Source organism: Trichoderma aggressivum (assembly GCF_033847375.1).
Source record: "Trichoderma aggressivum f. europaeum strain CBS 100526 chromosome Unknown scaffold_016, whole genome shotgun sequence".
NCBI lineage: Eukaryota > Fungi > Ascomycota > Sordariomycetes > Hypocreales > Hypocreaceae > Trichoderma > Trichoderma aggressivum.
The window spans coordinates 362,930-387,909 of NW_026946382.1; the positions used below are offsets into that span (position 1 = coordinate 362,930).

A 24,980-nucleotide genomic window follows, 5' to 3' on the forward strand; every position below is an offset into this window, starting at 1 on the left:
CTGCTCGGCACCGTCTCCTGGTTTTTTTCCTTTTCACCTTTTGCCCTGCCTGTTATTGTGTGTGTGTGTCCTCGTCCTCCTTTGTTGCTTCGCTTTCCCCCCCCTGCTATTCGCCGCCACCATCCATTGCCGCTTCGTCCTTTCAAGATAAAGAAGCAAAGCCTCTCGGGCGCTTCGACGACGTCTCATCTTGTACAGCTCTGCGACCTATAAGAGCCGTCTGCACTCGAGTTTTCTTACAACACCAACGCCGCATCGCATCAGTCTTCCCCTCATACGCCAATATGCCGGTTCAACTTCTGCCAGCGTCCGCCGCTGCCTTTGCCCCGAGGGCTTCCTCCGTCAACGTCGTCTTGGGCTCCAGGATCGAGCCGTGGCTTACACAGACGCTCAAGCGCATCAATCGGGTGAAGCGACCCCTCAACAGTGTACCTCAGCACCAGCGATGCCTCACCGAGACGCTGTCATCACAAAACGCCATCTGGACCCTCGCCTCATTAATGTTTCCCAAGCTGCCCCAAGCCGAGATGCCCGAGGACCCCATGGAGAACCTCTTCAGCCACCAGCTCATCCACATCGAGGCCTACATCGTCCACGTCGACATGGTCCTGCGCAACGAGGTCGCCTACAAGCTCACCGTCGAGACCATTGACGCCCTTGTCGAGTATCACAAGGAGATACACTGCGTCGACGCAAAGGCCAACACCTACGACTGGTCCGAGAAGGAGCAGCAGTGCAAGAAGCTGCACGAGGACTTTGTGCAGGCCATCAACAAGTTCGTCTTCCGCACACATGTCTCTGCCCTCGAGGGTCTCGAGGAGGAGGGTGCTGGCGAGCTGCTCAACGGAAAGAGCGAGGAGGTCAAGGCGAACCTCATGAACCTCATGAAGCCGCTTCTGCCTCCCCCGCCAAGGGTTGTCGAGGTCATTCGACAGCCGCCTCTGTTGCCCAGCTCCCCCATCGCCAACATGTGGACACAGGCTCCCCTTCACATCATCCCCGCTGCTGTTGAGCCCTGGCAGGTGCTGCCTTCAAGTCCCAGCGTGACTTCATCCGTCGACTCGAGCAACACTCCTCTCTGGGCCAACATGGGCATGAACGATGTCCAGCTGCCTTCTCCTACTCCTTCGTTTAGCCTCCCGCAGTCTACTGCCGAGCTCTTCTACAGCCCGCCAATCATGGCACCCATTCCAGCTCTCCCACTGCCGAGTATGTATGCTCCCTCGCAGTGTGGTGTAAGTTTGGGCATGGGCGTCGGTGGCTTTGGCGGCTGGGATCGCTACCAGGAGTATGCCACGATAATGTGAGGTTGCAGTCCCGCGACCGACAATCGACTTCTTAATAATGTCCCGCCAACCAGCTCGCGGTTACGGGGCCCCTTTTTTCTCAGAGACCAAAAAAAAGCACTCGAGTCATTATCTTCTCAGCGGCATAGACAATCATGTCAGGGCATATAGGCGTTTTGTTGCATCAGGAACGGAGTTCGAATACCTCAACCAAATATTCTTTCTAGGAAATACCCCTAATCATTTCCTCTTTTCTTCTTTTCTTTTTCTTCTTTTCCTTGATTCCCTTTTTTTTCTTTTTCGTTTTTGCTATCGGCGACACAGCAAGCGTGTACAATGGTTTCGAATCTACTTCCTCGTCGAAAGTCCAGGAATCATCATCATCCGTCGCGTCATAGCCGCTAGCTCGGCATTTTCTTTTGGGCTTTTGTTTTTTTCTTAACATTATACCACCAACATGGCTGGATCCGAGGCGGACAATCTGGATGCGTTTTCAACCGGGCGGGGACTCTTTTCTTCGGCACAGACGCCAGCGGCTTGCGACATTCTCTTCTACTTTTCCTTGTTCTTGTTTTCTGGTACCATTGGGTTAAAGATAAGAGGCTACTGCAGCAATGCACAACAATCGGCTCGGCCCGAAACCTCCATTGGATTTGATTCCTACACTTTCTTTTCTCGTCCGCTTCTTTACTTGCCGCGAGGCAGCAAAGAAGCAGATTTTTCTTTTTTTCCTTTGGAAGATCTCCCTCTCGGATGCGTTGCCTGAGATTCATTTCTTAGGCCGCTCTTTAGGTGTCTTTCCTTATCCTGTCTTGCGTAATGATGCTTCACGAAACATTTGACGACGACATGAATGAGTTACGAATAACCTCACGAGTATGCGATACGATAATTGAATACATGGAAAGCTTAAGTTCTTCGGCTAGATGCTGAGATTGGACACTTTCTCTTCGGATCAAGTACTCATATTACGCAAGCGGTTTCATTCGGCTCAACGATCTGTTCCCAACATTGTCTGACTGAACTTGAACTGGATTTCAAATCCGTCAGCAACATTTCTTGGGACAACGTCAAACCAACTATTACGCATCACGATCATGACGCTCAAATATCTGGAATATTTTGGCACATGCGGACACTGGTTGTTGACAGGGGTGTACACGTCCGCGGGCAAGTCCGCGCGGGCTGTTGATGACTGGAAAGACGATGATAGGGTGGGCTTCATACCTTGTCTCTGCTGTGCAGCGATGAGTGTATGGCCTCTTCCAATCCACCGTTTTGCTACGATATTTCCCAGCCAAGACTACTACTATTGACCTTTCTACCTCACATGTTCACACGGGTGCCAATACAACACGCCGAGGGGCACAGCCAAATAGGACATGTTCATTCGGTCTCTTTACCCGGAATGAAGTCCTAGAGGCTGGCCCGAGGCGAAGAGTTGTACGCCCTTTTTGGTCAATTCAACAAAGGCTTGTTGAGGTGGCCTGGGGAATATCAAGGCAAACATTTTTGTAGCTCATCTCTCTACGACCCCGCCTCCGCTTCGAGTTTGCTGTCTCGGCCAGACCGGATCTGGCTGAGAGAGTCTCGAAGCTGTTGTGGTGCAATGTCAGGTGAGTGAGCCGAGGCTGTTAGCAAAGCTGTGCTCTTGTTAACACGCCTGCTCACTCCTGGGTTCTCCCGCTGGGAACGGGAGGGCGCTTGGGATTGCTTTAAGAGATGCTGGATAAACTCAAGTGTGCGAGAGAAAAAAATTATGAAAAAGGACAAAATCACTTAAAAAAATATTAGGCAGTAAACAGATGAGGACAAAATCGCCTCTTCGCCCTGGTGGTGGAGATGGCTTCGCACGCAATTGTAGCGCACTGCTTGGAAAAGGGTCCCTGCTCGTTCTCTTGTCGTTGGCAGTACTACTAGGTAGTTAATTTAAACTTGAAAAAAATTTCGGGTGGCATCGCCTCTCTTTCTTGTCCGTACAGTGATGTGATATCAAACCTCCTTGTATCATTCCCTGGCGTTTCCGTATATATACAAAGGCGTAGTGCTCGATCGGTCATAGCAGACGCTTATGATGAATGATGTATTTCTGTAAACTACCAAGTCATTATCGTTGCATATTTGGAGATAAACGTCCATGAAAGTCACATTGCTCGATGTGCACCAAGATATTCGCAGACATGTGTATACTCACTCACTCAGTCTCTACATCTGAATCTTTGCAAATCAGTTTTCAACTCGCGTTTTTCTCGATCTCGATTTATGCTTAATTTATACGTATAAACACAAACACATGTTTCAATTCCCATTTCAATTGCATTTTGTAATCTTGAATAAAAAAAATCCATGTCTTGTTCATTTCTTGACGGCTAAATAGTTCAACTTTATTATTATTTTTACCAGGCATATTCCGCTTATTTGACAAGTTTCTCCGTCTGCTCCTTAATGGAGCTGCCCAAATCAGCATCCACCTTTGAGAACATCTCGTAGGTTCTGGTACGAGTGTCTTGGTGAGCGGCGGCGAGATGACCGGAAACGTTTGAGATAAAGTTCTCCTGCTGGCCAGGCGTACGGCCGAGCACATCCCAGAGACCCTTTGCTTGCACGAAATCATCATCGTTGACTTCCTGGAAGAGCTCATGGACGGCAGCGCCGGACCACGACTCATGAGTGACGGAAGGCTTGACGGCCTTGTAAGTCAACTGTCTGTAAGAGCTAGGATAGTTAGGATTGGCACCATAGTTGCCATTGATGGCCATGGCGCCATCACGCTGGAAGGGGTTAAATGCCTTGAGGGGCGCATTGACAGGAATCTGCTGATAATTGGTACCCAGACGGTGACGATGGGTGTCGGGGTAGGAGAACAGTCGAGATTGCAACACAGGGTCGATGGAAGGCTCAACACCGGGCACCAAATGAGAGGGAGAGAAGGCAACCTGCTCGATCTCGGCGAAGTAGTTTTCGGGGTTTTTGTTGAGAGTAAGTTTGCCAAACGGTCTCAGGGGTACGTCCTTCTGAGGCCAAACCTTGGTCAAATCGAAAATGTTCCACTTGAACTTCTCGGCTTCCTCAGGGGTGAGAACCTGGACATAGACGGTCCAGCTGGGATACTCTCCCTTCTGAATAGACTCAAAGAGATCTTGAGTATTCCAGTCTGGGTTCTCGGCAGACATCTTGGCAGCCTCTTCACCAGTAAACGTCTTGATGCCCTGATCAGTCTTGAGGTGGACCTGAGTATAAACAAAAGACCCATCAGGCTTAGTCCACTTGTGGGTGTGACCTGAGTATCCGTTCATGTGCCTGTATGAGTAGGGAGTGCCTCGGTCGGAGAACAGGGTCATGACCTGATGGATAGCCTCTTGGTGGGTAGAGAGGTAATCCCAGAACATGGTAGCATCTTTGAGGTTTGTTTGTGGATTTCGCTTCTGGGTATGGATGAAGAGTGGGAACTTGGTAGGATCACGGATGAAGAAGACGGGGGTGTTGTTGTATACCCAGTCCCAGTTGCCCTCCTCTGTGTAAAACTTCAAGGCAAAGCCACGGGGATCACGAGCAGTGTCGGCTGAGCCCTTTTCGCCGCCAACGGTTGAGAAGCGGACAACGCAGTTGGTTTTCTTGCCAACAGTGTCGAACATGTTGATGGACGAGAGGTCGCTGGTGTCATGGGTGACCTCAAACACGCCATATGCGCCAGCACCCTTTGCATGGACGACACGTTCGGGAATACGCTCGCCTAGATATACAACATTAGTTGTGTCATGACTTGGAGATGAGTCGGGGTAGAGGCCAAGATCGAGTATGAAGGTTTCGGTAAAGAGGCGAAGAAGACATAGGAGCACGTACGGTCAAAGTGGGCGAGGGTATCGATCAAGTGAAAGTCCTGGAGCAGCAGGGGCCCAATGGTACCGGGCCGCTGCCAGCCCTCAGGGTTCTCAATGGGGGCGCCATTGGAGGTGGTGTACACTGGCTTCTCGTTGTACCTGAAGGTGGAAGCCGGCGTGTCGTTGGCACCCATTCTGGCGGTTGGATATCTCGGACCGGGTACTGAGGCGTGAAGGGTTAGCTAGCTGATCAATGGATGGTAGATGATTGATATGGCCTGTGAGAGGAAGCCTACCTACCTGCGTATCAGATGGATATGGGAGCAGAGCTCACGTGGTCAAGGTATGATATACGAGGGAAGATGAAAAGTAGAGGCACGGGGCAAGACAGGAGCTGAGGAGGGGTCGGACGAGACTGCCTCTTTATAGCTGGGCGGCGGTCGAGGAGAAGGTACGAGCGTAGTGGTGGGGTGACTGAGCCCGATGTAAGACGAGGCAAGTGCAGGAGAAGCGAATTCATGCGTCAATGGCCAGACAAAGCTTCCTGTGTGGTTGAGATGGCGGGAGCGTACATGGACCCTCCCTCCTTCCCCTCCTCCCTCCTGCCTCCAGCCTCAGCGAGTTGTTTGTGCTTGCCCTACATGATTAACATGGCCGTCATTGCCTGGACCCAGCAACTAGGCGCCTAGATTGGCAACTGCCAGCGAAGTAGCAACTACCAGAGCTATTTGCTGCTGTTTGCTGCTACCATTGTGCCCGGCCCTTGTAAGGAAATTGCGTGCCTGACCTGGAACTAGCATTTTCCACCCCTTGCCCAATTCATGGCCTCCCAAAATTACATACGTCAGTGCCTGCCCATCGCGGGGCAATGGATAACAAGCGTTGCAGGTACCCAATCCTGCTAACACACGCATACGAGGTCCATGTTTGCGGTGGAAGCAAGAGCCGGCTCCATCCTTCCCCGCTGGGATTGCCCGAAGTGGGCCGCTCCCTAGCCAATAACAGGGCCCCGAAAAGAAAGCCGGAGCGGTTCACTTGCCCCGGAGCGGAGCACGGGCTTCTGGAGCTGTGCGAACCAGCTGAACCTCTCAAGGTCCTCTCATGGCCAGACACGGCGTCGCTAACTCTGTTGTGCCCTGTCCCGTCAAGAGAGGCTGCGCCGATATCAAATTCCACTTCCCTGCTTTCACCCAGCAATTCATCCTTTAGCCTTGGAAGGCCGTATTAAATGTTGACAGCTCAATGTCTTAATGTCTCTGACGTCTGGTGCCACTATCAACAGCACCCTTCGCTCTCTTGGTTCTGCTCTTGACCCCCGTTTCGAATTCAACCACCCCAAGCTACATCGCCTGACTTATCATACACAACACTTACTCGTACCTTGTTGATTCGTGAGTCAAAATGATGATGTCGTCTGTTGTCACAGCCTCTGAAGCGGGGGTTCGCCCTTTTCCCCTTCCGCAAGTGCCGCAAGTGCCGCCTGCTATCACCCCATTCTTCTTCCATCTTGGGTATTTCAAACCGAGTCCTCGTGCAGCAGATGGTGGGCACTAACAATGGAACAAATGGCTTCACTCAGCCGGGATGAGGTGATGGCGCGCCTCGCGTCGGTGTCCGAGGGTTCTGGACGCGTGGTCACCTGCCCTGTCATTCTCTTAGTGCCTAGGTTGTTACTAACTAGTAATCACAATGCCTTGACGGAATTGTTCTAGTTGCTGACTTGATTTAAGGTACGCTATTTAAGATGATACTCGCTGCATCTAACAAACGACTACGAACCCGGATTTAAAATACCCGGATGGACTGATATCTTGTTACTTGAGTTTTACACTAAACGACTCTCATGCCCGTCTAATTACCAACAGTCGTCCAAAAGGAACACCGACAGACAAATGTCCTTTCTATCACCCAATGAGCTACCGACGGTTTTTCTAGGTCAACTGCCGTTATAAAGTAAGCAATGGCGAAATCCCTCTCTATTCCTGTGCCAATCTAATTTACACAATGGCCTGTGTGACACCAAAATCTCATCTGCCGCCAATTTGTGTGAAAACTAGACTTGCCATCTCCGCTCCACCCCACGTAGTCCGAGGTCCGAATACCCTTGTTTTATACACAATCATATCGTATTGAGAACCTCTTTACCGGCATTCCAGGTGTCCACTTCTTTGTACTCTCTTCACACCCTCTTTTTCATGCGTCTCAAATACTTCTTCTTCCGGTCGGATCCGTTGAAGATGGCCGTCGTAATCCGAGAGGGCTATTGATAATGCAATGTGGGTTCTCAAGGCATATGACTTGCGCCTCAGTGAGGAACTGCCGCATTGCTAGCCATTTACAGGTACTCCTGGATGCCCCGGCTCAGATTTGCTCAGATTTGACATGCCCATCTACACGATGCGGGTCTGTAAATGAGGCTGATGTGGCGTGCCGCGTGGCAGCGCTGCTGTCGATACGAGACTACGAGCGATTTGATGGCCAAACTCGGGGTTCAAAGACCGAGACCAATGTTGAGAATCGAAGCAGGATACTGGTACAGGTATCCCAAGTCTAAAATTAAATGATAGTACTGTTCATATTGCCACCGTCCGTATGAAATTCTTCTCCCAAACCTATCGTCAATCCATTAGATAGGTAAGTATGCCGTTCATTGCACATCCCTCTCCTCCCTGACCCAGGCGTATCGTTGTCCTCTCAGATACAACGAAACCCGACCGTCATTGCCATCGTCTTATCGTTTGTTGTACAAGATTGCGTTTTGACACTGAAAGGAAAGACTCATTGAATCCCCCTTTCTTGATTTTTATAAGGTTTTTGTTTCTAGTTGTCTTGGTTGACGGTTTGCTATAGCAGACATTTGTTGTTAGCGTTTTCGGTATTCTCCCCCCGAGATGCGTCGATCGCCAGGAACATAAACTTACCACCAGCCAATCCATGCCCTCGTTCACACCACTGCCGTCGACTGCCGAACAGGCCATGATGCTCCAATTTCGGTCCCGCAGTTCGCCCAGCTGCAGCGCTTCCGAGATCTCTCCCGCTCCCTTGGCGCCGGGTTGGTCCTGTTTGTTGGCAAACACCAGCAGAGCCGCATCTTTGAGCTCTTCCTCGTTTAGCATGGCCGATAGCTCCTCTGCCGCGGTTTGTAATCGGTCGATATCGGTCGAGTCGACGACGAAAATAACAGCAGCAGTGTTGGCATAGTAACACCGCCAGTAGGGCCTGATGCTTGTCTGACCACCCAAATCCTGGAAACTGGCTGTTAGCAAGATGCCGACTTTCCACTTTCCCACGCGTTTTCCATTGATATTATCCATACCCAAACATTAAAATTGAGGTTCTTGTACGTGACTGATTCCACGTTGAATCCGATCGTCGGTATCGTCGTGACGACTTCTCCGATCTAATCCCCTCTAAGTCAGCACGTGGTCAAGATCATAGCAGCTATTGGGGACATACCTTCAGTCTGTATAAGAGCGTTGTTTTACCAGCATTGTCCTGTTGAAACCAGCGCATTAGCATCCCGGCATCAAACCCCAAGATAGCCGCACGACGTCATACCAAGCCCAAGATTAGAATCCTAATCTCCTTCTTTGCAAAGACCAAGTTGGTCAGCCATGACATTCCAGCACCCATCTTTTACTGTAAAGCTCGAGGTCCTCTGCGGTATGCCGTGTGTTCCGTCGTTGGTAGATGTATTGTTTCGCGTTCTACCTCGCGCCCAAGTGGTTTCGACGCAGTTTTGACGGGACCGGGCTCTCGCGGGACACCAGGAAGGAATGCCAAGAAACAAAACAAGAATATGAAAAAGCCGAAATAAACCGGGAGAAAAGACCTGTATTATATGTCGCGTGTATATCGCAAAGGCCGTGGCAAAATGGGCTCGGATGAAATGTGTATGTGGAATGGAAGTTATTATTTACAAACTGTCCCCTATTCCGGAGTCTCCAACGCCCATCTGCAGCTATCTTGGCAGGCGTTTGTTAGAAGGGCGATTGTCCTTCCGAACCGCGGCCTCTGGTTGGTCCACGCGCTAGACAAAAACTTAAGGCTAATCTCACGCAGCCTCACATCACTTGACCTATTTCCGCTGCCTGCTGATGAGAGCCTCTATTACTCGATTACAGTCGAAAGAAATAGACGTGGTGTATTGAAAACTCCTTATAAAACGCAAAAACATCAAGAGAATTAAAGGTTAAACCATATCGTGATATCGGCTTGCTGAATGTTTTGTTCAAACATGGCTCTACGCATCAGTTACACAGGCAAGGCACGGAGATGCCGTCCAGATTATTTTGTCACCCTGCATAGCCTTATTAGGTAATGACTCTCGAGACGCTTCCAACGATTCATCAGCCGCGCTTTCTGCCTGAGGAACGAACTTCACCCGCGCCACACGCCGCACCAGCCACAAACCCACCATTCTCCTCTCCTCTAGGGCTTTACGCCCTCGGATGCGGGTCGTAAAATCTACTATCACTCTCAACATCACGAAAATCGTCATCATCACCAGACTCGATACGCAAGGTCAATACGATGCCGGTATGCAGCCCCCTTCCCCCAGGTTTTTATCAGAGAGCCGTTGCTCCTGAAGAAGCGAATTTCGATTTTGACGCCAGCCGCTGTTTGGGTCGTCCTCCCTGCGGTCCAAACCAGTTTCGCTGGCGTCCAAGGAGAAAAACGCAAAAGATGGGTTCGGTTCTGGAGAGAGACACAAAGTCGCTGACGAACAAATGATTCTCTAGAGCCACAAGACATTCCGAACCAAGCAGAAGCTGGCCAAGGCCCAGAAGCAGAACCGCCCGGTTCCGCAATGGATTCGCCTTCGCACTGGCAACACAATCCGGTGCGTGCAAATTTCCCCCAGAATCGAAAAACACCTCCCCTCGAAATTATCCATACGATTTTCGATCGCCCTCAGCTTTCTTTCCCGCTCAAGCCCCTCGCTCTCCTTTCCTACACATGATCCGATGATTTTTTTTCAGACCCAAAACTTCACATGCCACAAAGTACTGACTGATTGTGTTCCGTATAGCTACAACGCCAAGAGAAGGCACTGGAGAAAGACTCGCCTGGGCATCTAAGCGATTTCGCCCAATCACCTGGCATTCCCGACCCTCTTGCACCGACGGTACCGACGTCTGGTTTCTTTGGCATGGTTTCGCGGTGAAATAGTGGCGGATGGCGTAAAAGAAAAAGATTTTTCATCGTCTTTACGGCGTGTGGGGGAGGGAGGATGCAGACGCAATGGAATGAGCACGGTTGCCTGGTTTCTCGATTCTTGATATTGCTTCATGTCACGGTCGGTCATAGGGAAAGGAATGAACCTATTTTGATGTCCATTTTGCTTTTTAACCCGAGGATCAGTTTCCTTTTTCTTTCTAAACATTGTGCTCATGCCACGATTCCGACTCGCTACGTGAGTGAAAGAGAAAGCTAATTCTCTTCTGTGCCATCAGAGCTCCAACCTCGACTTTTTTTCCCAGGAATGGTATTTGGATGTTGGAAAGTGAACAAAGTGAGAACTGATGTGTCCGACTTCTCCGACGCGCAGCCTACATGGGAGGTAATTACAAGGGGTCGTGAAATCAATGCTGGTGTCAAGCCCAACTCGTTTCTTCAAGTGTCACCCAGCCCATTTCGTCAATGACAAGTAAGGTATAAATAAAAGTCACCTAGAATTCAACTCAACGTGGTGTCTGTAGCGTGTCTTTAATCGTAACGAATAAGCTTCCCCAGCTCATGTAATAAGTGCTCGATGTTAGTCAATCTACAGCCGAGCCCCGCGAATATGCCCCTAAAACGAGATACCAGTTGAATAAAAGCAAACGGAAAAAAAGGAACCCGATAGCCCTGTCATTTCAGTCCCATCAACGCCGCAGGTTACTCTATGAAACAGCCCTGGAAACAACCAGGTTCACGCTGCTGCTCTCCACTGAAAAAGAGGAAGAGGTAAGAGACACCCGTAATAGACCATTATTCTTCATCTTCTTATCGGTCCTCGGCCCATTCGTTCTCACGACGAATCTGTTCCTCCTCTTCGGCTGAGAAATCGTTCGTGATGTTGAAAGTCTTGCGGATCTCTTCGGGGGACTTGCCCTTGATCATGTTCGCCACGGTCTTGCAGCCAACATCCAAAAGCGGCTTAATGTCAAGGAAATTCGAAGCCTGGATTCACTGTCAGTTGGGAGCCAAATGTTGACCGTAAAGAAGACGCGACGTACCAAGATGATCTCGAAAAGCATTTCCTGGTCAACCTGCATAAACTTCTGGTCCCACTCCTCGATGTCAGTGGTCTTCTTGCGGGCATCCGACTCATCATCGGGAGCAGCGACGGGATCATTGCGGTGGTGCTCGCACCACTCAACAACCTTTCGAAGCACTGCCTCGTTCACCTGCCGCGTCTCTGTCAATGACATTCCAGGGCGATCCAATGTGCAAGGGTTAAAACTTACGTTGGGAATGGGGATGGGGTTCTCGGGGCTGACGTCTGCACCGCCCAAATCCTCCAACATGTTCTTCAAGAGCATGGATCGCTCGACGACGGCACGGTCTAGCACCAAGAGTCAATCACAGAGGAACGTGGGAAACAGATGGGATGACTAGAATGAGGCGAAGCATACCAACTTCCATGGTCGCGTTGTCATTGGAGACCAACCAGATCTTCTGGGACGCAGGCTTTGCTTCCGCCATTGTGATGATGGAACGATGATGTTGTGGTTAAGTAGAGGGTCGTCGGCGCGGCGGAACGATAATAGAGATGGACGCTGAAAGCTGACACGGGGGAGCGGTAAGCTTGTAGCTGAGGGTTGTTGATGTGGATGTTTTGGGAGAGCGGCAGGAAAGCAGGGAGAAGAGAGGTTGATATACGCAGCGCTGAATCCTGACTCCTAGGCGGGCGAATCCGAGTGGCAGGCAATCGCTTCTAAAGTTCTGCGGGGTTCTGCTGGCAAAAAAGGGTACGTACCGATTGCTGCGTGTTGGCTGATGAAAGAGCGTGCCACCAAAGCTTCAATCGGGCAGGGCTTTGGGTGTGGTTGGCGTCGAAGAGGTAGAAGGGCAGTCTAAGTTTCCGATAGTGTCAATGCGGGAAAAAAAAGTGAAAGCATAAAAGGAATGCCCATGTATAGTTCAGAGTTGGATTTTATTCTGCATCTTTGTACGGAAGTCTATAGGCCTATATCATGATTTATTTTTAGAAGGCTTCTTTCTTTGGGGTACTTCAATGGTATTCACTGGTGCCTGCTGGTAGTGTTCTGGACACCTACAGGCGACAGGCAACTGTAGTACACAAAGGTAGGTATGTACCAGGCAGCACTCGCGAATTCTTTCATCTCTGGAAGCTAACATTTCCAGGGGACCACCTGAACTGTAGCCTGCCTTACAGGTACCTTAGTACAGTAGTAAGGTTTCTTTTGATTCTCCGCAGTGCAAAGCTACCTAGTAGTAGTACCTACCTACCTTACTCTTTGTCCATGGCGAATGCAACAATTTCAAGACTGATGTGTAATCATTGAATGCCTCCAGACGCCCAATATAGAAGAACAGTTCACAGCATCACCTTACATTGATTATTCCATTATGCTCAGACCACTTTGAGAGCCAAAGGAAGACAAGTCTTTTTTCATCCGCTTTGAACGATCCCCTTTATCAGCAGCCCTTTGTAATGTATTTTTACAAGGAAAATGTCCGTGTCACGGTTTACTATCCCCACCAGGGTCACCTACGAACCCTAACCTACTAACCTACTGGACATCATGAAGGTTGTTAGGTTAGTAGGTAGTGGGCACAAGCCTCACGCTGGTAGAGTATGAGCAACTCCCGGCGTGACTAAGTTTTCATCCACCGGCGCTAAAGAAGACTGCAAAGAACCAAGTGCCGTGCGTCTGTTGTCTTTCCACGTGATTATGATGATGATGATGAGCATGAAAGAGAGAAAAAAGAGAGAGAAAAGAGAGAGGGGGGGGGGGGGGGGAGAGACAGAAAGAGAGACAGAGACAGGGATAGAGATTGTTCTTTCACGCTGCGCTTTGACGCTTTGACGGCCATTAATACCGCTGAAACGCTTTAGGTAGCCCGTCGCCTTTGTTCAGCCGTGATTACGAAAGCAGCATTGCCAGCTGAGGGAAGGAAAAATGAGGTCATGCCCCTTATTCTCATGTCAAGGCACACGCACCCTTCAGGTCTCAGCCAGCAGGTCATCAGCCTCGTCTGACCACCTGTTCCATTTTAGCAGCATTTCTCAACAGCCCTTCCGGCGCGTCTTAGACTCTCCCACGCGTTGGCACAGTTGCTTCACTTCTTGGTCCTTCTTTCGACAACCTACGCCCCTCCTTTTTCCTCTCTCTCCTTCGCTGTTTATAGAGCTCGCAGCATAGTTTTTGTTCTTGTCGCCTTGCCTTTGGAGCCTCGTCTGCAGCCTCCCTTCTTGACCCTTATCACGCCTAGAAGATTCTAATCAACTTTCCGCTATTGTTATGGTACTACCACACCGCTCGTAATTCTCAGCTATCGACGATTTCTTTGTTCTTCTTTCTTCTCAGCCAGCCTGCCAGCAAGCGCGCACCACAGCTTTCCCGATTTGCTCATGTCTTTTCTATCGCCATCGGCCTTTTCTTTCGCTCATGCTTGCTCCACCAACACCTTCTTCTAAGCAGTCAGCCAGAATAAGATGTGGCGGCGCACTTATCTTCTCCTAGTTCTCATCAGACTCTATTTTGCTCTGTCCCCCAGTTACCTCCATCCTGATGAGAACTTTCAAGGGCCGGAAGTGATTGCTGGTACGTATCCGGGCGTCATGTAATATTTGAGCACCCTTTCAAGGAAGCCTCGGGTTTTGTGGCCCATGCAGCCAGCTAGATGATATCCAGAGGGATTTTATTACGGGCTTCTGATTTACTGAAAACTGAGCTTGCGTGTAACTGTTCTCAGTGGCTAATCCAACATCTGCTGTATACAGGCCAGATCTTTAGTTACCCTGTCCGGCATACATGGGAATTCACTAGCGAAACCCCGATTCGGAGTGTCTTTCCGCTATGGCCTGTCTATGGCCTGCCCATGCTCTTGCTCCGCTGGCTTTGGGTTGGTAACGGCCAGGATGGCGATGTTCCCCCTATTGCCGTCTTCTGGACGTTGAGGTGTCTCATGTTTCTGTTGAGCTTTGTGCTGGAAGATTGGGCTCTTCACGAGCAAATCACCTCAACTCGCCATCGCCGCATTGCTGGTCTTCTCGTGGCGTCGTCCTATGTAACCTGGACTTTCCAAACCCATACATTCTCCAACTCGATTGAGACCCTAGCGGTCTTGTGGAGCTTGGTATTGATACAACGCATCCTGGATCCTCATGTAAGCTTCGCGGCTGTCTGCCCCTCGATCTCATGCTAATCCATCATTGGCAACAGTCATCCATCTTGTCCTCGGTGGTCCTGGGCATGGTTGTTGTGTTTGGCATCTTCAACCGCGTTACTTTCCCAGCTTTTCTAATACTACCTGGACTGAGGTTGATACCTCATTTTCTGAAGAAGTGCGTCCTGATCCTATGCATATTGATTTCGTTTAGACGACAAGTATTGACCTATCTAGTCCTTTTTCGTTGGCGGCCCTGGTTTTGGCTGCCCTTTCTACTGCTTTAACTGCCATTGCTATCGACACTGCTTTTTACACTCCAGGTCCTATTAGTTGGTCCGATCTCATCGCCAACCCGGTCATCACTCCTCTAAACAACCTGGTATATAATTCGAATCCTGAAAACCTGGCCCTTCATGGCTTACACCCCTGGTACCAACATCTCCTCGGAAACTTACCGCAGCTCATTGGGCCTGCAGCTGCGTTACTGTTCTTGCAACCTCATAAATCCCTGAGGTTGTGGTCAGCTGTTTCCGGAATCGTCGTCCTATCTTTCATTAAACACCAAGAAGCGCGGTTCCTTCTTCCGGCTGTACCACTCATTTTATCATCTGTGCGGCTACCGAAAAATCGAACTCTTCTTCGAACTTGGGCTGCGATTTGGGTGATTTTCAATATCTTCTTTGGTGTGCTTATGGGGACATATCATCAGGGTGGTATTGTCCCTGGGCAAGTATTCATGAGCAAACAACCTGACGCCACGAACGCCATATGGTGGAAAACCTATCCTCCCCCGATCTGGCTTCTAAACGGCAAGAATGAAGTTTTGACCACCAAGGATGTCATGGGAATCAAGGGCGAGGTTTTGTTGGAACAGTTGGCCCAGTTGGCTACTTGCGATACTCCTGCGGACCGGCGCAATACCGAGTATTTGAAGGAGAAGAACGGGACTTACTTAATCGCGCCGGCATCAGCCACCTGGTTAGACCCGTATCTTCCCAACAAGGGGCTAGAAGGATTGCGATTCCGAGAGGTGTGGCGTTACAGGAACCATCTTAACTTGGATGATTTAGATTTTGGAGATGACGGAGTCTGGAATACTCTGTCCAGAGTTATTGGTCGTCGGGGGCTTGTTGCCTGGCGAGTTACTAAAAGCTGTGGGTTATAGAGCCAGCATCCCCGGCATAATTTTTTTTTTTTAAAAGAAGATAATATGAATGAAATAAAAAGCATTAGAAGTCATGTATGAGCTTTGAGTGTGCTAGGCTTGCTATGAATGTTGTCCATGTAGAATCACAACGCAACATTAATTCACACTCACGATTACGATCAAGATTTTACAGTCATTGGGAGATTCCAATAGTAAAAAAAAAAAAAAAAAAAAAAAAAAGGGCACTATTATTGTTCGAGGCTTAAACTATGTTATCCCACACGGCGTGCATAATTATTATTACTTGACGCTTCAAACAGAGCCCAAAAGTGCCACGACCAGTTTAGTAGAGGCGCTTGGGAGGAGACATGGAAGCCTTGATGGTAAGGCTTCCAACGTTCTGCCAGCCCTTCTTCAAGAGAGAGACCAGGTAGTTGATGGCCAGCATGATGTTGCCAACAAGCTGCTCCTGCTCCATGCCGACGTTGCCGACGGCGACACCCATGCAAAGAACCTTCTTGAGCTGGAACTTGATGGTGGACTTGACCTCGTTGATCTTGCCAGTCAGGTCATCAGCGTGGGAGACGGGAGTAGGGAACTTTCCGGCTGTAGGCAAAGAGCGTTAGTCTCGGCGATGACACACGTGGTCTAATCAATTGTAGTCGCTTACCCTTGGAGAGACCAGGACCCAGGAGACGGGGAATCTGCTTGATGAGAGCTTCGGAAGCAATGAAGGCATCGTACTTGCGAGCAAGCTTCTTGATGAGCTTCTTGTTCTTGTTCAGCTTCTTCAAGTCATCAGCCGACATGGCGTCAACACCACCGTGCTTGGCACGATCGAGATCGTGCTGGTCACCGAGGATGCTACAGAAATTTCGAGTCAGTACTCCAGCTTCGATTTCTGATCGTCGTCGGGAGTGTCGGGGTCATACCAGATGGCCATGTTGGGGCGGGGGATGGAAGGCAGGCGGATGGTGCCAGAGAAACGCTTGTCACGCTGGGGGTCATAGTTCTTGAGGCCGATCTGGAGCTCGACAGTCTCGAGGAAGTTGCGCTTCTTGGTCTCGTTGGAGTACTCAAGGAGCTCTCCGACTTGAGTCCGGACGTTGGCTGTGCGGGCGGTCAGCACGATGCAAAGATTGTCATCGGGTTGTAGTGAATCATCTATTCCATCGATGGCGATAGATGAGCGACTCTGCAAGCTAAAGACATACCGACTGAAATCTTAGACATCTTGGCAGTCTCCCAATAGAATCAATAGTATCTAATGGTAAATCAGGACGTGGGGTTGTTGTTGAGGTTTCGCAAATCGACAAGTATGGGGGGCCTGGACGATTTTTATCTAACTCTGTGGAGCGGGATTTTGCTGTGGGGCTGGTGCGAAAGGGCAAATTTTTCTCACGTGCTCAGCCACGTGCAGCCTCAAAACTATCTGTTGACTGAGGATGAAACTTAAACGATGTGCCATGATTAAGAAAGGCCGAGGACAAAAAAGCTAAATCCATGTATTAGAGTGGAATACTTTGGTGTCGAGAGCAGCGGCATCTTTTTCCACAAAGTTTGCGTTCATTCGGTGTGACTCAGTGGAACAAAACTTTCGCCCATCATGCCGAGTCGACTCATCCCAGAGCATGTTGATCTGCTCGGTAACCCGACTCCGGTGATGAAGTGGCTTGGGGAGCAAGATGTGGGAAGCCAACAGAGGTGCGAGTTCACCAAACTGTCTCTGCTGCATGTAGCTTGCTAAGTTGTATGTAGTTATGCCTCAAACATCTTCGACACGATCCTGGGAGAAGCTGCCCAGCCTAGATCGGTCTCGGGCAATGCCTGTGTGAGGCTTTGTGGCTTTGTAGAACGAGTTTCCAAGTCTGAGTCGGAGCCGCTTCAGCTGTGGGCGTTTTCCCAGGATGTAGCTTTGCGGCTTTACGACTTCTACATTGATTGGAATGAGTTTGATCATCATCGATCCATGAGGCTTGTCCTAGACCTGATAGCACAGCTTCTCCGGAGAAATCCTGACAAGAAAGCGGCACTAGTCATACGGGATTTGCTCTTGGACAATCTGGTCTCGATTGTAATCGGCCGCTCGACCAAGCCTGTAGCTAAATCGGCCCTAAAAACTCTGGATTACTTTCTTGCCAAGGGAGTTTTCAACCTGGATGACGTCAAAGCCACTCATCTCTCCTATCATCAGGAGCTATCTCAGGCTGCTGATATCGAGATATGGAGCGTCTTCACAGCGGAGTTGCTGCAATGGACGAGGCTGCACTTTATCTGTCCGGCGGCTGGAAAGTTCATAGTGAGCTTGTGTCGTGCCCTGAGGCAAAGAGGTCACGAAGACTCTACAGGCTTGAGCATAGACACATGGCATCGTTGGCTGCTCGAGTTTCTGGCACAAGAGCCAAGCCTTTTGGAAAACTTCAAAAATTACATATTCCTTCCGCTCTTCAAGGTCGACAGGCCAGAAGGTCTGAGGCTTTTACAAAAAGTGAACCAACATGAGTCCAGCTCATCAGCTACGCTCGCCAATGATGAGTTTGACGCAAGTGCGCTTCTCACTCTGGCAGCCTTAGAAACTGGAAAGAAAGTTGGTCTCGTTGAGGAACCCTGTAAAGAAGCATCCCCTTCGCCATACTACGGATCGACACTGACACAAATTAGATCTTGGCAGCGATCAGTCAAACGAAGACAATACATCCATTACACTCCGAGAAAATGCTCTCGAGAGCGTGTTAACACATCCCTCTCACGAGGTCCGCACATCAGCTCTTAGTCTTCTTATAAGCTCACCATCAACGACACGGCCATACTCTGCTACTACTCTGGACTTGCTTAAGAGACATTTGGCCACTTATTTTGCTGATCCCGATGCCAAATTTCGAGTAGACGTCTGTGCCCGTGTCAGGGACATGTTCAAGAGAGTGCGAGGAGCAATCTCAATATTGAAGAAAAGTATACCGCGAGCAAAGGCAAAAGCTCGAAAAAATGCCTCCAAGGAGATGACATCTACTGCTGGCCAACAAGCGCTGTACCGCACCAATATAATTTCATGGCCAGAATCTGAGCTGGTGTACTGCCTGGGGTACCATGAAAAATTCTTACACTGGTATCTAGGATTCTTACGTGACGAACTGTCCCCTACGACTTCTTACCAACGACATATTACATCCCTTAAGAGCTTGATATCTATACTCCGCATGGAAGGGGATAGTCCGAAGACTTGGGAGACGCCAGAAGATCAGCAGCTGTTTTTCGACTATTTTGATGGAAAGTGGCTTCGAGCACTCGCTGATCTAGTAATGGATCCATTTGATGACGTTCGGGATACCGCCTCACTTGCACTGGCCCAGCTATTTGCTGATAACAGATATGGAAAATTCACCCTTTACTCTACGAAGGCGAACCAAAGGCCTTCGGGACAACTTGAAGAATTATTACATCGAGCTGAAAAGGTGTCAATTCGTACTGCCAGAGCCGATCATTCTGATGGCGTTGCTAGAGCCTCGCAACTGCTCTACAAATTCTTGGACACGGAAGATGAACGGCTGAGTCTTCTTTCAAAACTTGTTGATACACTGGATCACAAGATATCGAGAGCTGAAGCAGACTTAGGGCAGGCCGTTCTAGAACAGCCGCTGCACAGTACCTTTGCATCGCTGTGCTTCACTTGGCAGGCCGTTTCTGAAAAGAAGCTGTCAAAATCCGAGGCGGAGTCTGCTTCTGCGCTGCAGGACAGGATGATTGATTGCTGTGAACGAGTGTGGAAAGCTGTTCGCGATGTCCTTTGCGACGACTCTCCTGAGGGGCATCTGCCTGAAGAGATGGAAGATACTGAAGGTCTTGATACAAAGGGTCTCTTGAGTTACAGCTTTCGTGCCATTCACGAATCAAGGTTAGTTGCTTTCGATAAGGCCCATTGCGCATCCCTTGGCTAACTGCAGTTAAGCAATTTAATGAGGACGATTGCGTCGAGTATGAGAAACCGCTCCCGCGAGGGGCTTATTACTCCATCTCGAAAAGCGTTTGAGACCATTGGAAATCTGGCATTCGAACAGCTAGCCAACTTGAGGCATCGTGGTGCATTCACAACAGTCGCTGCAACATTTGCGACTTGCTGTCAGCTGACCAAACATTTAGATCCTGTTGAGGGCGAGGTATCTCTGCTCAACATATGGTACAAGGTTAGTATCTCAACTGTCTACTACTTCTCTCCATGAGATAGTCATGTTAACGTCTGGTTTGTTAAAGGGCACTTTGAACGAAATCTTCACTCAAAGATCCACAACTCGAAGATCTGCCGGAATCCCCTCGATGATGACGGGTATTCTCTCTACAAATGCAGCTGACCCATCGTTCGAGGATGCGATGGCAAGGCTCATAGAAATAGCGAGTATTGAGGCCCGCGTGGTAGAAACAGATGGATCAAATCTACCTCAAGTCCACGCTTACAACTGTCTCAAAGACATCTTCAAAAACTCGCTACTGACATCTATGGGGAATAAATCCGAGAAATATCTTCCCCAGTGCCTCGAACTGGCGGCTAGTGGGCTCAGGTCAGAGGTTTGGGCGATTCGTAACTGCGGCTTGATCTTCCTTCGCAGCTTGATCGATAGCCTCTTTGGGTCACAGGAGAGCAAGGCGATGATTGAAGCTGGCTGGGATGGGAAGGCCAACAGGATTCCATACCACCGATATCCTAACCTTCCGACAGTGTTGGAAAGTCTTCTTAAATCTGGTCACAAGATGGTGACTTCAGCAAATGCCACATCGTCTGCCGAGTCGGTTTTCCCGGCCTTGGACATTATCCGTCGAGCAGGACCCCCTAATCTCCTCCGAGACGAAATTCAGGTTCATGTCGCTGCATATTTATTGAGCCCTGTATGGCATGTGCGAGAAATCGCAGCCAGGACACTCTGCTCCTGCTTGCTGCACGACAAATGGCTTGGCGTTGTTCAGGATTTAATTCACAAGTCGTTGAATGACAAGACCGTCAACAGAAAAAATCATGTACACGGGGTTCTCCTATCTCTCAAGTTTCTTGTTGAGAGGTTTAGCGAAGTAGCACCAGATCGCCTTATAGGTATGCAAACCTCGAAAGGTTTCCCAGAACGAGCTTTTGATTTAACTAACCAATCTATAGCTGATTTGCCTGAGTTGACGGCATTCCTCGAGTCAAGCCACATTGATAGCATATATGTTGACTGCCCAGACATCATAGCTGCGTATCTGGAAGTTATCAACATGATATGGATGTCCCAAATCTCCAAATCTCAGCCCTTGCAGCCACCCAAAGTCTTGGTACCCACAGCCAACGGCTCTGCGTTGCTCAAAGCTCAAAGTATCATAAGCAGAATACTTTCCCTGTCTCAAACCAAAGAGCCCGTCGGACAGGTTAAAGATTTATTGCGTGAGAGCCGTGTCGGTGCCGACACGATGGTGGCTGCTCTGGAGTCGATACAGAAACTGTGGCATTCGGCCTCAACCCCTGACCACATCAGAATCGCCTTGTGCGACCTGTATATTGACGTTTGCCTCAGAACTTGCTTCATGGAGCCCCAGGTAGTGGCCATTGAAAACCTGGTAGAGTTGATAAACCAACTCATTACTGAGGACAAGCTCGGCTCCCTACCTATAGCCTCTCTGATGGACATGTGGACGATGCTACCCCAGCGCCCACTGAACCCATCTCTGTCTAACGCCATTGTGAGAGCCAGCGGCTGCATAGTGGCCGCTATGAACCATACCAAACGCCTTTCCACGCCGGCTCTTCGGAGTTGGGGCGAAATGGTAGCTGATGCAGGATCAGATGACAAGGTCAGTCCCAAACCTACTTCTTCCTTTTCCATCGACCTTGAAGATTGGATAAAGATGCTAACCTATCGACAGAGTTTCGACACTCGCTTTGCAGCAGCTCAATCTCTTTGCTCATTCTTCAGCGTAATAGGATCGTCCTGCACCAGTGAAGAATACCTCCCTGTCATCATAGCCCTCTACGATGCCCTAAACGACGATGACGATGAAGTGCGCGAGGCCGGATCCGCCGCGGCGAGAAGCATTCTCGGCCAGAATCTAGCTCCCCTCGAAGCCTCCGGTCGTCTTCTTCAATGGCTTGCCCAGCACTTTGGCAGCAGCGCTGAGTTTAAAGCCATCGTTGCTAGTCGCATCACCGGCCATCGAGCCTCTGTAGCAATTGACCAGCCGTGGGGCTCGCCTGCAGCACAACTTGATGCAGCTCTCAAATCTGACGACTCTCTGTTCGCAGTAGAAGAGCAGAATCTCTTCATAGACGAGGTTCGCGAGGCTAATCGCTGGGCTGCCGTCTTCCAGAACCTAGCATGGGATGAGAAGAGCCCAGGAGACGCCAAGATACTTGGCAAGCTGGACGAGTGGATTTGCGATGGCCTGGCGCAGATGCAGCAACTGATAAAGCAGGAGGACGGTCCTCTTGGCTGGGCGTCGAATCCTCACGTCTTTGCCATTGGCACAAACATTCTCCGGGGCGCTGTGACATTGAAGAGAGGCCACGGCACTGAAAAGCTGCGCCAGGCTGTTGATGATATCAAAGAGCTGTTGAGGTTGCCGGAGCATGATCGGGTTTCAAAATTGCTTGTAGAGCCATTAGAAGAGAACTAGAGAGGGGGAAATAGACCATAGAATAAGAATTTAACAAGTTGTATAATGAAATTACATAAAGTCAAGAAAAAACTGTCTCATGTAAAGCAAATATAGCCCTTTTATCCGAGTTTCCATGAATTCCCATCCTAACCATGATTCGCTGTAAATGTATAAGCCAAAACACTCTAACACCTCCCCAGCCAAAAGAGAGAAAAAATAAAGAAAAAGAACAAATGGAAGCTTCGATATGTTGTTACAATCACAAGAAGAAGAAGAAACACCCAGTACCATGCAAGATCCATCATCTCAATAAGAAAAAATCCACCCAAGCCCCCGTAACATAGTCCCCGTTTTGTCCTGCGCATAGCTCATGTCGACTTGGTGCTCTCCACCCCTGAGCCCTTGGAAGACGCGGAGGCGGCTCTATCAAACCCCCCTAGCCGTCCCAGCTTCGCCGTCAACATGGTGTTCTGCGACTGGAGCTGGCCGACCTGCGTCTGAAGGATCTCGACCCGCTTCAGCGCCACGTCTCTCTCCGCCCGGGTCTTCTCCAGCTCCATCGTCAGGTTCATCTTCTCTTCTCGCTCCGCGGCTTTCCGCCTGCGAGCCTCGGCCTTGCGCTCCTCGTGCACGCGCTTGTCTTCTAGCTTTTGCAATTCTTTCCTGTATTTTGCTTCTTGCTTGGCGATCTCCTTCTCGTGCTTCTCACGCATTTTAGCCACCACTGCCTCGTCTTTGTCCTTGCCGCCGCGTCGCTTGCTCTCCAGGCGTTGCTGCATATGAGCCGTCTTTTCATCAAGCTTTCGCCGCTTCTCTTCGAGTTTCTTAAGCTCTTTTTCTAGCAGCTGCTTTCCTTGCGTTTTGGACTCGTCCGAATTGCTCCCCGCGATACTTCGAGCCCGGTTCTCTTCAGTCATGGATCTTTCGAGGGCGGACCTAAATGTGCGTATGGATGATGTCTCGCTAAGCTCGGACAAGTCGGCATCTGTCTCGTGCTCCTCGGCAGCCCTGGATTCCAGATCTTCTAGGCTGGTGTTGCTCTCCTCAGGGGTCCCCAGCTGCCGCAGTCCACTAGCAACGACAGAAGACGCAGCCTCAAAGACGCCGCTTATGATGCCGTATATACCGTTACTACTGGGTATACTCTGCACTGATTCTCTCCTTGCTGCTTCAATCTCTGCATCTCTCTTCTTGAAATCGCCGCTGGGGTGAGGCTTGTGCATGGGGAGCACCCGTGGGCTGCCGGGTTCGCGCGGTGTCTCCGCCTCGCCATGTTTACCAGGACTTCCCGGCTTTACAAGGCTTTCGACGCTCTTTGAGTCGAGAAGTGAGAGGGCCGTTATCCACTTGACAAACTTGCCAGCATCTCCAACAATGCCCGGCGGCGTGCCCTTTTCCACCATGAAGCGTGGCACGCTGCCGCCCGGATCGCTTCGTGTTATCATTATCCATTCAACGGCCATGGACTGGCGGTGGTCGTGTGAATCCGAGCTAGAGCTCCGAACTTCTTCAGAGCCCTGGTCTGTCGACACCAGTGATGTTTTAGACGCAAGGGGATCGTTCTCGACGGGCACCTCCCGAATCATCTCGACTGATTCGTACGACCCGCGGATTATCCCCGACCGGGGAGGACACTCGTCGTGAAGGCACGGTTTTGATACGATGACGTGCTGCCGCAGCGGTCGCTCTTGGTCTGCTGGCTTGTACTCAAAGTCGGTTGTAAGGAGAAGTGTGATGAAGTCTCTCGGGGCGGTAGGGCCAGGGAACTGTGCCGATAATTGGAACACTTTAGTTGGAGAAATGCGTGTTAGTCCACATACACCCCAAACCGTTCAACCACGGGCGAATGTACTCACCACTCAAGTGTCCCGAACCCTCAACTTGCTGACTCTCAACATGTCTATCTGCACCAACACCTCGAATGTTCCCGCTGCCCGGCGAGCCTTGTACTTTGAGCGTCTCCGGAAACTCCTTCTCGAGGCCCGTCTTCCAGTCATCATACGTCAAGCCATGGTGAAGGCTTCGCCTAGCGAACCACGCCCCCTTGCCATCCTTTGCAGCAAGCTTCCAGACGCTGATGTTGAGCGGATTGTCCTTTGCATTCATCTTGATCTCCTTCCACTCCTTGCGCAGCTGCTGGGCCACGGCAAGCGACGACCCGGGCTGGCGCTGCGAATATGACATCTCGGCCTGTTCGAAAACCGCCGCCGCTGATGCCGCCGCCGCTCCCGTCGCAGAGGCCGTGGTCGGAGACGGCACCGACTCGACAACCGTCTGCGCATCAACAAAGGCCTCGTTCATAAACGGCTTGAGGTCGTCGACCGGCACCTCGTCCCACTCGATCGGCCCCAGTGCCCGCAGCGGCTCGTGATGGGGCGCCATGGCGTGTGTGTTGTGATGGATGAGAAAGGCACTGGTTAGGACGAAGCACAAAGGGCAAAGAAAAAAAAGCACGGCAAAAACTACACGCAAAAGCAAATCACGGTGAGATTATGAAAGGGAGGAAGTTGGGCGGAAAGAAAAAGGTACCAAACAAACTTGGTAGATATTACAAGCAAGTCACTCGTTGCAATGATGGATTGGGTTTTCGTAGGGGCATTTCGATAAGCCTCGCCCGGACTGGCATTGAAGCCGAGGGAAGCCTGTGGAACCCACTAACCGGCGAAGCTTCCAGCGGGTGACAGCGAGCGCTCAGGCCATTCCTCCAGCGCCGTCCGGGGAGGGGCTTAGCGGTTGGCTTGGCTGTTGCGTCCCCGGCCAATTGTC

At 50.2% G+C, this 24,980-nt stretch overlaps 9 protein-coding genes across 9 annotated transcripts; 4 read left to right on the forward strand and 5 right to left on the reverse strand.

Annotated features, from left to right (window-relative positions):
* Nucleotides 1–284: 284 nt before the first annotated feature.
* Triagg1_4941 (uncharacterized protein) lies at nt 285–1,307 on the forward strand (the record flags this gene model as incomplete). The annotated part of the gene is made up of 1 exon (XM_062899400.1): nt 285–1,307. One exon carries the CDS (start codon nt 285–287, stop codon nt 1,305–1,307), a length of 1,023 nt encoding a protein of 340 aa, XP_062756122.1.
* A 2,393-nt stretch (nt 1,308–3,700) lies between these two features.
* Nucleotides 3,701–5,301, reverse strand: Triagg1_4942 (uncharacterized protein; the record flags this gene model as incomplete). Its single annotated transcript, XM_062899401.1, has 2 exons — nt 3,701–5,019; nt 5,130–5,301. The coding sequence occupies 2 exons, from the start codon at nt 5,299–5,301 to the stop codon at nt 3,701–3,703; spliced, it is 1,491 nt and encodes a 496-aa protein (XP_062756123.1).
* A 2,626-nt stretch (nt 5,302–7,927) lies between these two features.
* Nucleotides 7,928–8,740, reverse strand: Triagg1_4943 (uncharacterized protein; the record flags this gene model as incomplete). The annotated part of the gene is made up of 5 exons (XM_062899402.1): nt 7,928–7,951; nt 8,029–8,352; nt 8,424–8,507; nt 8,564–8,602; nt 8,666–8,740. The coding sequence occupies 5 exons, from the start codon at nt 8,738–8,740 to the stop codon at nt 7,928–7,930; spliced, it is 546 nt and encodes a 181-aa protein (XP_062756124.1).
* Nucleotides 8,741–9,558: 818 nt separating this feature from the next.
* Triagg1_4944 (uncharacterized protein) lies at nt 9,559–10,274 on the forward strand (the record flags this gene model as incomplete). The annotated part of the gene is made up of 3 exons (XM_062899403.1): nt 9,559–9,646; nt 9,850–9,950; nt 10,140–10,274. The coding sequence occupies 3 exons, from the start codon at nt 9,559–9,561 to the stop codon at nt 10,272–10,274; spliced, it is 324 nt and encodes a 107-aa protein (XP_062756125.1).
* An 821-nt stretch (nt 10,275–11,095) lies between these two features.
* Nucleotides 11,096–11,797, reverse strand: Triagg1_4945 (uncharacterized protein; the record flags this gene model as incomplete). The annotated part of the gene is made up of 4 exons (XM_062899404.1): nt 11,096–11,272; nt 11,329–11,499; nt 11,560–11,657; nt 11,728–11,797. The coding sequence occupies 4 exons, from the start codon at nt 11,795–11,797 to the stop codon at nt 11,096–11,098; spliced, it is 516 nt and encodes a 171-aa protein (XP_062756126.1).
* Nucleotides 11,798–13,775: 1,978 nt separating this feature from the next.
* On the forward strand, nt 13,776–15,617 carry Triagg1_4946 (CAZyme family GT22; the record flags this gene model as incomplete). Its single annotated transcript, XM_062899405.1, has 4 exons — nt 13,776–13,884; nt 14,064–14,449; nt 14,506–14,627; nt 14,687–15,617. 4 exons carry the CDS (start codon nt 13,776–13,778, stop codon nt 15,615–15,617), a joined length of 1,548 nt encoding a protein of 515 aa, XP_062756127.1.
* A 325-nt stretch (nt 15,618–15,942) lies between these two features.
* Triagg1_4947 (uncharacterized protein) lies at nt 15,943–16,832 on the reverse strand (the record flags this gene model as incomplete). Its single annotated transcript, XM_062899406.1, has 4 exons — nt 15,943–16,205; nt 16,270–16,463; nt 16,532–16,763; nt 16,814–16,832. 4 exons carry the CDS (start codon nt 16,830–16,832, stop codon nt 15,943–15,945), a joined length of 708 nt encoding a protein of 235 aa, XP_062756128.1.
* Nucleotides 16,833–17,205: 373 nt separating this feature from the next.
* Triagg1_4948 (uncharacterized protein) lies at nt 17,206–22,232 on the forward strand (the record flags this gene model as incomplete). The annotated part of the gene is made up of 6 exons (XM_062899407.1): nt 17,206–17,303; nt 17,358–18,208; nt 18,261–19,491; nt 19,546–19,780; nt 19,848–20,679; nt 20,740–22,232. The coding sequence occupies 6 exons, from the start codon at nt 17,206–17,208 to the stop codon at nt 22,230–22,232; spliced, it is 4,740 nt and encodes a 1,579-aa protein (XP_062756129.1).
* Nucleotides 22,233–22,582: 350 nt separating this feature from the next.
* Triagg1_4949 (uncharacterized protein) lies at nt 22,583–24,596 on the reverse strand (the record flags this gene model as incomplete). Its single annotated transcript, XM_062899409.1, has 2 exons — nt 22,583–24,000; nt 24,071–24,596. The coding sequence occupies 2 exons, from the start codon at nt 24,594–24,596 to the stop codon at nt 22,583–22,585; spliced, it is 1,944 nt and encodes a 647-aa protein (XP_062756130.1).
* Nucleotides 24,597–24,980: the final 384 nt, after the last annotated feature.